This window comes from Panthera leo, chromosome A3 (assembly GCF_018350215.1).
Source record: "Panthera leo isolate Ple1 chromosome A3, P.leo_Ple1_pat1.1, whole genome shotgun sequence".
NCBI lineage: Eukaryota > Metazoa > Chordata > Mammalia > Carnivora > Felidae > Panthera > Panthera leo.
The window spans coordinates 10,377,740-10,390,948 of NC_056681.1; the positions used below are offsets into that span (position 1 = coordinate 10,377,740).

General features: G+C 49.6%; 1 protein-coding gene across 3 annotated transcripts in view; it reads left to right on the forward strand.

The window, feature by feature from the left end:
- Positions 1 to 13,209, forward strand: part of ATP9A (ATPase phospholipid transporting 9A (putative)) — a 129,274-nt gene that overhangs the window by 45,376 nt on the left and 70,689 nt on the right. For all 3 annotated transcript variants that reach the window (XM_042930649.1, XM_042930651.1, XM_042930650.1), the window contains 3 exons: positions 6,150 to 6,208; positions 7,363 to 7,414; positions 9,645 to 9,739. In XM_042930649.1, the coding sequence (XP_042786583.1) occupies positions 6,150 to 6,208; positions 7,363 to 7,414; positions 9,645 to 9,739 (206 nt within the window). The remainder of the gene's footprint in view (positions 1 to 6,149; positions 6,209 to 7,362; positions 7,415 to 9,644; positions 9,740 to 13,209) is intronic.

Consider the following 13,209-nt stretch of genomic DNA (forward strand, 5'->3'; position numbering starts at 1 on the left):
AAAACAAAAAACCTGAAAACAATCTCACATACACATTAAGGTGTTATCTTTCCCAAAAGATAATCCCCCTGACGCTGGGGTGATGTTGTTGTGTTTCTTCATTATTGAGCACCAGAAGCAGGGAGGACCATTTATATACTTATTTTAAAAGCCTCTGTTGGGCATAAACTTGTTACATTTAAGCCTCAGCCTTTTTTTTTTTTTTTTTTTTTTTAAGTTCCCGCTATTTTAGGGGAAGGCCCTACGAAGTGGCCATGGAATATATAATAATGCTTTTCAACCCTTTGCCTGTTTTCAAATAACAGTCTTAGGCTCTGGGGAATGCGGACAAGTCTCTCGGATTATGAAAATTTCAGCTTTAAACCTGTGAACTCTGCCGGGTCTGCAGAGGCGTTTTAATGTCAACCCCAGGAAATTTACAACTCATCACTGTCACAGAGTGTGAGTTCAAGAGTAATACATTAACCAGGGTCGGTGGGTGGAGATGTGGCTACGAAAGCAATCCATATCCTGCATGCACAATGGAAAATCAAAGGAGGGCTGGAGGTGTTCGGGGTCAAAACATAGGCCCACACATACTCGTGCCCCGGAATTTATTTTTAAGAAGTTTCTTTTTTTTTGCGGGCCGTTCTGCAGTTTGACTGAATTGTCATTTGCTTGTTTGGACTCCAGGGAAACATCTGGTTTCTCCCTGCAGTGTAGACAAACTGGTCTTATTCTGAAGCTGTCATCCATGAAAAGCACAGTTTGGGCTCAACAGCTTTTGGCTTATGAAAGGCTTGGGGTCCATCTCCACAGAAATAAACAGCTCTTGTAATTGGAATTTTGTTCCCTGTTATAAACTCTGGCCCAGAGGTGACTTGGGTAGAGTGTCGAAAGCTGAAAGGGATAAATTTACTTTATAGAAGGCATTTAATGATTTAGGATGTGGCCAGCAGACAGTTTCCCACTTAACCTTTGTAAAAATCTCTTACCCAACTTCTGTAAAGTTTCTGCAAATGTATCTAAAAATCCCAGAGGCTGGAGGTGGGAGGCTGGGTGTGAGGAGAACCAGAAGAGGAGAGCGGTCTGGGAAGGGGGAAGTTCTGGGCCTTCAGTTCTCAGAATGGGGCCAGGTTTTCCTGTACGCTGCGCACCAAAGAGGTTACTCGGTGTTTTTAGTTTTTTAGTTCGCTGCAGGAGTGGCTACATTGTTTGTGGGAACCGGTGCAAAATGAAAATGCAGGACTCCTTGTTGAAAAGTTAAGAATTTTAACTTTTCAGGACTCCTTGTTGAAAAGTTAAGAATTTTAACTTGATAACTGGTCTTTCATTCACTCAAGGGTTGGGGGGGGGGTGCCTGTGTGAACACACGGGCCGCACACCCCCGGGGCTGGCTCTCCTTCCGCCTTAGGAACCTCAGGGAAGATGAGAGAAAAAAGGGAAGTACCTGTGTCTGCTAACTTCTCGGTGGGGTGTTGGGGAGGGTGTCTTCTTCCAGGCAGGGAAAGGGCGGTAGGAGCTGTCCTGCTGTCTTTGGAGACATGTAGTAATCCTTGGAGATGTGCCATTTGTATTTCCCATATTTCTTTATTTTTATTTTTTAATGTTTATTCATTTTGGAGAGACAGAGAACCTGAGTCAGGGAGGGGGAGAGAGAGGGAGACACAGAATCAGAAGCAGGCTCCAGGCTCTGAGCTGTCAGCACAGAGCCTGATGTGGGGCTCGAACTCATGATGAACCATGAGATCGTGACCTGAGCCAAAGTCGGACGCTTAACTGCATCCTTCCTTCCTTCCTTCCTTCCTTCCTTCCTTCCTTCCTTCCTTCCTTCCTTTTCTTTCCATTTGTAGAAAACTCAAAATAGTTGTTAATGTAAGGTTAGGAATCATGTGTTTGGAGCCCTTTCCACGGTTTGAAGGTTTTTTTCATCGTGTGAGTTAATCCCAGCCCCCAGTGCCTGGCTAGTTGATCTCATTTTGTCCCCATTTCCCCCCTCATTTCCCTCCCCCGCCCCGGCCGTGGCAGCAGCAGCCGGGGCCACCTCGAGCTCCTTTTGTCCCTCCGCAGCCAGCTGTGGGGCGTGGCTGATGGAAAGCCCAGTAACCATTGGAACATACACACTGGTATCTGCTTTCCCTTCTCTTTTATTTCTGCCTCCTTTTCTCCTTTTGGTTTTATGTCTGTCCTCATTCAGAATACACACCTGCCTAGACACACGCTAACCATGTGTCCTGCACGCAGGCCTGAACCGTGCCTTTTTGATGGCTAAAAAAAAAATGGCAGTATGGAAAGGGAAGTCCAAATTTATGGTCAAGACTGCATGATTAGCTCTAGAGAGTGGGAGGCTGGGGATAGCCCTTCGTTGAAGCTGCAAGGTTCCCCCCACCCCCCAGCGCTGAAATGCTAATGAGGGAGCCACCGCGAAGGTTTCCAAGTGGCTTCCGCTGGTCCCTTCCCCAGACGGTGGATGACAGACGGACAGAGTAGAAGAGCTTGTCTCAAGGATCTGCCGGCCGGCCTCAGGCAGAGACTCCTTGGCATGCACAGCGGATTAAAAGGGCTTTTTGTTGAGGTGGATCAGATGGACAGGGAGAGGCAGGGTTCACATTAGCTGATCATAAATCAGGACTCCGTCGTAGAAGGGAAAGATCTGGGTCTGGTCACTTAAAAGTTTGAGCGAATTTAATTTGTTCTTCTTTTTTTTCTTGTTGGAAGAGCCCCTCCTGCTTATAAACAAACAAACAAACAAATCACCATGAAGAATTTAGAAAGCATACGTGCTGGAGAAAGGCATAAATTCCCTATGTCTCCAGAAAGAATCACCATCCCCCCTTCCAGCATAACCCTCCTGATTTTGTCCTCCGTCCTGCCGTCATCCACACGTATACGTGTATAGTTATTATTTAATAAGACTTGAGATGCACGTTCCTCTTTGAGTTACACGTAAAAGAAGATTTCTAGCTAGGTCTCCAACTTTGGAACACGGGCTCCGTGATCGTTTGGGTCAGTCCGCCGGCTTAAATTTGAGTACTAAAACCAGAGACAATGTGTAAATTTATGTTTGGGAAAGCCGGGGCAAGCTCAGGTGAAGGAAAAGTTCATTGGCACAGAGGGCCATGTTGAATTTATGATCTCCCTTCCTTCAAGCAACGCCTTGGTAAACTCCCCAGGAAGAAAAGGGCGACTCTGCCTATTTTTCCTGTTGCCCCCTGGTGGGACCAGAAGAAATGTTCAGGCAGGAAAAGAATTCTGCACTTTGGACTCTCTTTCCCCCCATTTCTAATGCTCTGACTCTTTGTGTGTGTTTTTAAATTCTTCTAATGTTGTATTTATTTTTGAGAGAGAAAGACACACACACACACACACACACACACACACACACACACACACTATGAGTGGGGCAGGGGCAGAGAGAGTGGGAGACCCAGAATCCGAAGCAGCCTCCAGGCTCCGAGCCGTCAGCACAGATTCCAACACGGGCAGGGCTCGAACTCACAGGCTGTGAGATCATGGCCTGAGCCGAAGTCAGACGCTTAACCCACTGAGCCACCCAGGCGCCCCTCTGACTCTTTGGATTTTGGTGGAAATCTTCTATTCCCTCTGCAGATGTCTCGACATAACGAACGCTTGAGGCTGTGGGTCTCTCTCCAGCGTGCTGGGGCTCAGGCCCACGAACTGAATTTAGGCCTGTGTTTTGAGAAAATGAGGCACATTAAACACTGATGTGAGATGAGTGAGATGCCCACGCTGGAAGAGTCTAGAAGGCCCTCAGAGCAACTGACGGCCCAGCTCATCGCCACTTGCTACATTCTGTCTAGAAGTTGTTATTAGTGTTTGCATGCTTTCCTTTTTTACTGCCGGTGCTGTTACCGTGATGAAATTTAATTAAACACAAAACTAATGAAAATGAAACCCTGTGGAACCTCCTTGAAAAAGTTGTTTCCGTAGCGATAACTTGGAATGCTCTGGAAAGCCTTGATTGTGGTGGATAATTATTACAAACACACGCTGAATTGTGTGGAAAGTAGAAAATGCTGTGAAAAACTGTAGAAGTCTCGAGTCGTACGCTTAGATGACCCCGTCAGTGTCTTTTAAGTTCTTCTCAAAACTAGCGGAGCTCAAATGAGTGAGCGAATGTCCCTCTTCCGTGAGAGCCGGGCGTTTGTTGAGTGAACAGGGAGGGAGTAACAGCCGAGTGATTCCCCTTCAACATTTGCTCTGGGTGCTGGGGAAAATGGTACTTCCCTGCAGAGGACCGAGAGCCATTCCTGTCATTTCCTTTCTCCCTCGGCTGATCTGATAGTTTGTAAGTTAAATGGGCTTTTTACAAAAGGCCAAAGACTCTCGAAGATTTTAATGTGTGAGAATGTGCCCCGCCCCCAGAATCTAGGCCCGGCTCCTCTCCGGACTTGTTCTTAGGACCACCGGGCCCCGACCAGCCCTTCGGCCTTTGTCTCTTGCCGGTCCCTGTCTCCCATCGGTGCTTCTGGTCTCGCTGAAGGAGGTGCAGCCTGCGACTACACGGGTGTGTGGACAGCTGACACGCGCACTCTCTCCAATCTCGTGCCTTCCGCTCCTGGGTTGCTGGTCACCAGTGTCCTTCATCTGGCCATTTCCCGTCTCACCTCTCGTGCACCTCCCTGAGCCCCTCCCACCCGATTATTATTTGCCCATCGCCTCCTTCCCTCCACTAGACCGTGAGTTCCGTGGATCCCCACCTGCGCATGACCTGGCATACAGCAGGCATTCCATAAATGCTGCTGGAATGTTGAGTGCATGATCAAGGGGCTTCTGTGTGCACACTGGGCTCCCCTGCATCATTTCACACACTATTTAACAGCATCTGTCTGACTCTCTTTCTCACCCGCTCATGGGTTTGCAAACTATAGCCCAGGGGCCAAATCCAGCCCCCCACCTTTTATTTTTTTTTAACGTTTATTTATTTTTGACACAGAGAGAGACAGAGCATGAAAGGGGGAGGGTCAGAGAGAGGGAGACACAGAATCCAAAGCAGGCTCCAGGCTCTGAGCCGTCAGCCCAGAGCCCGACGTGGGGCTCGAACTCATGGACCACGAGATCATGACCTGAGCCGAAGTCGGACGCTTAACCGACTGAGCCACCCGGGCGCCCGTTTTTTCTTTTTTTTCTTTTGTTTTGTTTTTTTTTTTTTGGTGTGCTGGAGCTAAGAATGGATTTTAGCCTTTGGTGGGGAACAGTCGTTGGCCCAGTTGGGAACCGAAACTGTTCGCTGCCATGGTCTCCACCAGCATGTTGTTGACTCCTGGAGACCAGGCTTTTTTTTTCTAGGATAAGGGGACTGTCTTGCATCTTTGAATTCCCATAGCATAGCACTCAGTACATGTGTTTGGGGGGGGGGGGGTTGAACTGAGCTCACTTTTTTTTTTTTTGGTATTTTTTATTCACCCTCTGGAGTCAGATGGTGGTGTGAATCCTGGCTCTGACCTGTTCTCTCCGTGAGACTAGGCGTTTGGGTATAGTGCGGGTCTGAGCCTTTTTTCCTCCTCTGAAAACTTCAGACAATAATCCCTGTTTCTGAGGGCTGTCGTGAGGGTAAAAGAAGCTGTCGCTCTGTCAGCATCTGTACCGTGCTTAGCACAGGATAGGTGTTTAATGTGAGCTGTTACTGTTTATCCAGATATCCAGCGAAAGTTGTGTAGTCTGAACATCATCACAGAAGCAAAATATCTAGCAATTGCAAATCTAAAAAAAAAAAAATCGGTCATTTTCGGTTGGCCCCAAATTCTTCCTAGGGGTGTTGAAAATTAAGAGTTGCCCTTCTGTCTGTGGATCTGACTCTTCATTTTCTTCCCCGTTTCCGTGCTGTTTTTTGTTTTGTTTTGGGGCCGAATGAATGTCATGGTGCCGACTTAGGAAAGCTTATATGGCACCGGTGAGGCAGAAGGCCTCAAGTGAGGGGTGAGTTATTCCGGGGCTCGAAGGGGTGGGGACTCACTCCTCGAGCAGCCCCCGCAGCAGGTGAATCTCTCCGAAGAGGGGCAGGCAGTGTTGATGAGGTGGGCCGGGCAGGGGAGGCGCATACTTCTGGGTGTATGACATTGACTTTGCAGGCTAGTGGGCACTCTGCAAAGGCGTGAGGAGTTGAAATGCATTCATACGTGACGTATCTTGGATGTCTTTCTTCGCAGGGACGGTGAAAGTGAAGAGCTCCAATATCCAGGTTGGAGACCTTATCATCGTTGAAAAGGTGGGTGGCGTCTCGCAGTTTGTGACCAGGCTGCCGTGTGGGTTTGGTGGCAATGTGGGAAGTCATTGCCAGTTCCCAAGCCCAACCATGTGGATTTGTGTATCTGGTATTTGTGTAACTGAATGTAGGCTTTGGGGGATTTTTCTCCTCTAGCTTTGCCTGGGGAGGAAAATGTTTTTCCCCATGAGACGTACGTATAAAATATTTTTTCAAGGTTTATGTGGTTGGTTAGCCAGAAATTCTCCTTATAAACACGCAAGTACAAGTTATTTTTTTTTTATGTTGATCTATTTTTCAGAGAGAGAGTGTGAGTGGGGGAGGGGCAGAGAGAGAGGGAGACACAGAATCCAAAGGCTCCAGGCTCTGAGCTGATGGCACAGAGCCCGACAAGGGGCTCGAACTCACAGGCTGCGGGGATCGTGACCTGAGCCAAAGTTGGACGCTTAACCGTCTGAGCCACCCAGGCTCCCCTAAGTTTTGATTTCCTATTTGCTGCATCTGTTTTTTTTTTTTTTTTTTTTTTTTTTTTAACTTACTACAAAATCTTTCCTAGAGGTCTGCTTGCTGAGTAAGCACGTAAAAATATTGGTCCTTTACCATTTGAGCAGTTTTAGCTTGCATTTTGTGACATACGCATAGTACTTTTCTGTTGTTTTGTGGGGAGATGGGGTTAAGTGTAATATGAGAACGGTAAGGAGGCCAGAAGACACATTTTTTAAAATAGCACCCTTAATAAATGTTTGTAACTTTGGCAAACATCTCTTTTTAAAAGCTGTCTTTTTGGAAGGGAAGGTAGCGGGTCTGGGGGTGGCCCTGGAGAGTCTTGGAATAATATTTGATCGGAATGGGATCGTACTGTAACTGGTTTCTGTAGGAAGTGAACTATGCTCTTTTAAAAGGATTAAATCCAAGAACTCAAAGTCGGTTTGAGGTAAAGTGAAGCTCTAGGGGATTAGGAAAGTAACAGCAGCGTGCAAGATTTTTCAGATTCAAAACCAAATAAATCCCCAAATCTGTCTGGGACAAAGGCAGAAACTTCAATGAGGCTGTGGGTTTCTGGCCCCCTCCCCACCGAGAGGGGCGGGGTGGGGGGGGGGAGGCGGAAACCCCACACGTGGGCATTCACAGTAACAGTCTTTCTTTTCATTACGCAGAACCAGCGGGTCCCTGCTGACATGATCTTCCTGAGGACATCGGAAAAAAACGGTAAACATCTGGGATCAATTTTGAAAATAACCATTAACCTTTCAGTGGTAATTTGGCAAAATAATCATTTGAAAATGGAACAGAAGTAGATGATCGTTTTGGAGCCATGGAGGCAAGTCAAAAACATCTCTTTTAATAGAGGAGTCTTTAAAAAAAAAAACAACAGAAAACCAAAACGTTCTTGGGGCTCACAGCTCAATAGATTCAGATCATCACAACGATACAATTAGTCGGGCCCACGCTGGGTCACAGCTGGTGAAGTCGCACGCGGTGGCCGTGATCTTCCTTTCTGGGCTGCTGTTAGGCTCAACTTCAGGGGTTGGCGGGATAAGGAAGTGTGTCCAACATGCAGAAGCAAACAGACACCCTCTCTCTTCGGAGGAAATGCCAGGAGAAGTGTGACGGTAGAGAAACGGGGGAGAGAGGTAGGTGGCCTTTCTGGCCCTTTGCTCATGAGTGGCGGGGCCGTGCCTCCCCTCACCCATCGGTTTGTTTGTTATCACAGCCCACTTGGGCCTGAGGGAGCTGCTCCAGCCTCTTAAGGAGACCCCGCTGGGGGCAGGTCTTTCCCGGTGGGGCCACCACCATGGCCGCCCACCCACTCATCTGTTGACTCTAATCTCCTTTTTATTTTTTGTTATTTAAGCCGTTGCGAGGAAACGTTGTGGCCGTTTTTCTCTTGCCTACAGGCGCCATCAGATCTTCGAACATCTGAAAAAAAAAGTCCCGTTATATTCCTTTGAGGTGGCTGCAGTCTATTTTATTATCAATCAAATAAAAGTATAGATGAAATTTTATACTAATAATATATTTAAAAAGCCCAGAGGTGGGGTAGAAGGCACTAGATTGAAAGTCTTTCTGTGAAATCTGCAGCTGTGTCCTCCGTTGGCTCTTACGTCCTTGTCAGTGAAGATAGACCATTATGGGTAGGGCCCCTGAAATGTATCCCCCCCCCCCTGAAAAAGAAAAAATTAGACGTTTTTTTTCTTTTTTCTTATTTGTCTTATTTTATTTTTTTAAATTTATTTTATTTCATTTCATTTTATTTTATTTCATTTTATTTTATTTCATTTTATTTTATTTTATTTTGAGAGAGAGACAGAGAGAGAGAGAGAGAGACAGACAGACAGAGAGCGGGGGAGGGGCAGAGAGACACAGAGACAGATCCAAAGCAGCCTCTAGGCTCTGAGCTGTCAGCACAGAGCCCGATGTGGGGCTCAAACCCACCAACTATGAGATCACGACCTGAGCCAAGGTTAGATGCTTAACCGACTGAGCCACCCAGGTGGCCCCCCCTTTTTTCTTTTTTTTAAAGTTTATTTATTTTGAGAGAGAAAGAGAGAGCATGAGCGGGGGAGGGACAGAGAAAGAGGGAAAGAGAGAGAATCCTAAGCAGGCTCCGTGCTGTCAGCGAAGAGCCTGACTTGGGGCTCGAACTCATGAACTGTGAGATCACGATCTGAGCCGAAACCAAGAGTCGGATGCTTAACCGACTGAGCCACTCAAGAGGCCCCTAGATGTGCTTCTCCTTAAGTGTCCAGAGGTGTTGGCCGCAGTGTCCACGAATTCAGTGCATCCGGGGTCTGATGAACACACGGCTAACCCATTGCTGAGACTTGTGCGCCAGACTGAAATAGGCGTTCACGGGCCAGTAGGTACCAGCGTGGGCCCGCTCGTAGCGCCTTCTGTGTTCCGAGCCGTCTGGCAGGATCAGCCGTCGAGGCTTCCTCGTGTGAGGCTGCTGCTGCTGTGTCCGTGTTCACAGTCAGGGAAACCGAGGCTCGGACAGCCTAGGCGGCTTCCCAAGGGCATGCTGCTGGTACGTGGTGCCTCTGGTCTGGCTTCCAGGCGTCTGGCTCCTGAGGAGTGTAGACGACTCTGCCCAGAGTGGCCCGAGGTGCCAGCTGTGTCATGCCAGCCACCGTGCTGGGGGCTCGGTCACCCCCAGGTCTTTACAGCAACCTCCCGAGGCCTGCGTTCCTCCCCGTTTTCCAGACAGGGCCTGCCGGTGTTTATTTAGCAAGGTCAAGGAGCTGGCCCAGGTTCCTGCTTGGGGGCGGAGTGAGGATTTGAACCCAGATCTCCGGACGCGAGAGCTTACAGGGCAAGCGGGAAACGGGGCGTTCGTCTCCCCTCTTGGCTGCGGGCCACCGGTTGGATTTTTACGAAGGCCAGAGCGGGAACTGCGCAGAGCTGCCCGGGGGTAGACGGCGCCCACCTTCTTCCACAGGGTCGTGCTTCCTGCGCACGGACCAGCTGGACGGCGAGACCGACTGGAAGCTGCGGCTCCCCGTGGCCTGCGCGCAGAGGCTCCCCACCGCGGCCGTGAGTAGCTTTCCCGCAGAAACACAGCCTGGCAGCCTGGCAGCCGTGTCCGTGCAGGGCCAGCCAGCTCGGGGGGGGGGGGGGGGGGGGCGCACGTAGATCAGTGTGTGGGGTGTCACTTGTGAAGGGGGCTGACGGGGTGGGGGCCGGGGGGGGCCCCGAGCACCTGTTCTTTCGAGTTGCGTGGCTGTGTGAAGCGCAGTGGGGAGCTCTTTGGAGGGAAAGCCCAGTCTTTTTTTTTTAAGTTTAGTTTTTTGAGAGAGAAAGAGAGAGTGGGGGAGGGGCAGAGAGAGAGAGGGAGGGGGAGAGAGAGAGAGGGAGAGAGAGAGAGGGAGGGAGGGAATCAGGGAATCCCAAGCAGGCTCCACACTGTCAGCGCAGAGCCCGACGCGGGGCTCGAGCTCGTGAACCGTGAGATCATGACCTGAGCCAAAATCAAGAGTAGAACACTTGGGGCGCCTGGGTGGCGCAGTCGGTTAAGCGTCCGACTTCAGCCAGGTCACGATCTCGCGGTCCGTGAGTTCGAGCCCCGCGTCGGGCTCTGGGCTGATGGCTCGGAGCCTGGAGCCTGTTTCCGATTCTGTGTCTCCCTCTCTCTCTGCCCCTCCCCCGTTCATGCTCTGTCTCTCTCTGTCCCAAAAATAAAAATAAAAAAACGTTGAAAAAAATTAAAAAAAAAAAAAAAAAAAAGAGTAGGACACTTAACTGACTGAGCCGCCCAAGGACCCCATAGCTCAGAATCTTGAGAAGCCCTGACAAGGTACTTAGCCTAAAACTAGAAGGGAAGGCACGTGTATCATTTCTCCGCTCAGCGCCTCCAAAGGCTTCTCGTCTTATTGAGAACCCCTCCTCCAGCCCTCGCTGTTGTCCTCGGGCCCCATGTCCTCTGTCTCAGAGCCGGAGCCCCACCCTCGGCCTGGGTGCTCTGCCCGCCAGTGCCTTCTCCCTCCTGATGAGGCGTCCTCTGCCTCCGAGTGTTTGCCCTTGCTGTTTCCTACACTGGGGGCAGTCAGACCCCACTGGCTGCCTGGGTGGACATCTCCATTCTGTCTCTTGGGTTTTGTGCTCAGGTCTCCTTATCTGAGAGGCATTTTCTGACCGTTCTCTCCTTGCGTTCCCACCCCACTCGCTTCAAGGCGGTATCTCTGAGAGCAGAGTTCTGCCCAGTACGTTCACTGCTGAACGTCCTGTGCGTGGAACAGTGTGAGGAACGGCACAGAGAACAGCGTGTTAGCCCCGTTAGCCCCACGTCACTCATGCCATGATTTGTAAAGGGAGGGGGGACAGGGAGCCAAAGAGTAAGTTTAAACATAAGCCACATAGATTGGATGTGGCCCAAGGACGAGGTTACAAAGTCACAGAACGTAATTGAAACACTCAGAGACCAACTGGTCCGAAAGGGTTAGGCAGAATGTATAAGCTTTTCCCAGGCTAGCGGTCGGGTTCACGGTGTTCTGTGAGGAAGGAGCAGGCAGGATACAGTTCTGTGTTAACCTGCTAATAAACACGCCCACTGTCCTGATGATTTTTCATAGCCAGTGACGAGTAAGATAACACTGGTATTAGTATTAATTTTTGAGCCAGGCGTTCTAGAGTAGCGAGTTTCTAACCGTGGTTAGGAGCCCCTGGGAATCCTTAGAACGCACTCACCTGCCCCTGAGATGGTTCTGATTTTTCTGGGTGATGCATTTTAACTTCCTGCTGAGATTTCTGCAAAGAAAGCTTTCTGAGCCTCAAAATGATTTGAAGGATTCTCTTTAAGAGACAGCCTGGAAGAGCCTAGAATCATGAAGATACTTGACCGTCAGCTGCACAGAGTTGCATTTCTTGGTGTGTGCTTTGGGTGTGTCAGTTTAATAAATGCTCATGTCCCCCCCCACCCCCACTCCCGCCACCCCCGTCTGGCACAGGCCTGGGCTGGGGTCCAGATGCCACGGGACCGAAGGGATCTGAATGGGGTGCAACGATTTAACAAAGCTGTAAGTTAGAAGAACCGTATGAAAAGATTACGTGGGCATTACGTGCCTATATTCTTGTTTAAAAAAAATTAAATTAAGGGAGCCTGGGTGGCTCAGCCGGTTAAGCATCCAACTCTTGATTTTGACTCAGGTCATGCTCTCACCATTCGTGAGTTCAAGCCCCTCACTGGGCTCCGTGTTGACAGCATGGAGCCCGCTTGGGATTCTCTGTCTCCCCCCTCTCTCTGCCCCTCCACTGCTCTGTCGCTCTCTGTCTCAAATAAATAAATAAACGTTAAAAAAATTAAAGTATGTGGAAAGCCCTGGAGGAAAAAGCAAACAGTGTCGTTCATGGCCTCTACCCCACACCTGACCCGCTTCCCCCCGGGGATCGCGTGAAGTCCGTAGTGCTCTTTGCGGACCATGGTCAGCACCCTTTCCTACAGATGTACAGCTGCAAACTTGTTGGAAGGGGGAGCTTTTACAAAGAAGGGATCCTACTGTATTTGCAATTCCACACCTTTCACCCGCGTGCTTTGGGTGTGCCTCAGGGCCTTTTCTTACCAGTTCAGAGGGGCCACAGAACAAACACACCTGCATACGGGGCCTCCTAGTGAGTTAGTAGAGGGCTCAGGGCCCGCCCGAGGGGCCGGCCGGTAGCCTCCAGACCCCTGATGGCACGGGGTATTGTGGTCTGAAAACCTGTGGCATCAGGTCCTGACCACCTGGTTGGAGATTTGTTTTCTAAATCTTTTACTGTAAAATACACACTAGATTTACCATTTTATCATTTTAAAGTGTCCAGTTCGGTGGGTGTGAAGCACTTTCACACTGTTGTGCAGCCGTCCCCACCATCCATCCCCAGGTCTCTTCATCCTGCAAAACTAAGACTCTACGCCCGTGAAACAGAAATTCCCCATCGCCCAGCCCCCCGCAGGCACACTCTACTTTCTGTCTCTATGACTTTGCCCTAGGGACCTCTCGTAAGTGGAGGCCTCCAGTATTTGTCCTTTTGCGACTGGCTTTGCTTCCCTTAGCGAAAGGTCCCGAAGCTTCACCCACGTGGCGGCCTGTGTCGGAACTTCCTGTTTAAGGCTGGGCAACGTTCCGTCCTGTGTACGCACCGCATTTCGTTCGTCCGCGTATCATGCATCCATTGATGGGCCCTTGGGTTTGTTGCCATCTTTTGGTAATTGTGAGTAATGATGCTAAGGAAGGGGCGCATGGTCTCTTCGAGACCCTGCTTTCAGTTCCCAGCAGGTGGCTTGCTATTCATGTGCTAATCCTGTGCCAGGGTTTCTGAGGACCCGCCATACTGCTTTCCACAGTGGCTGCACCATTTCACATTCCTACCAACGGTGCACAAGCTTCCGACGTCTCCTCATCCTCACCAACAGTGTTTTCTGTTTGTTTTTAATGTTCATTTATTTTTGAGAGAGCGAGAGACCGAGCAGGAGTGGGGGAGGAGTAGAGACAGAGAGCGAGAGACAGAGTCCGAAGCGGGCTCCAGGC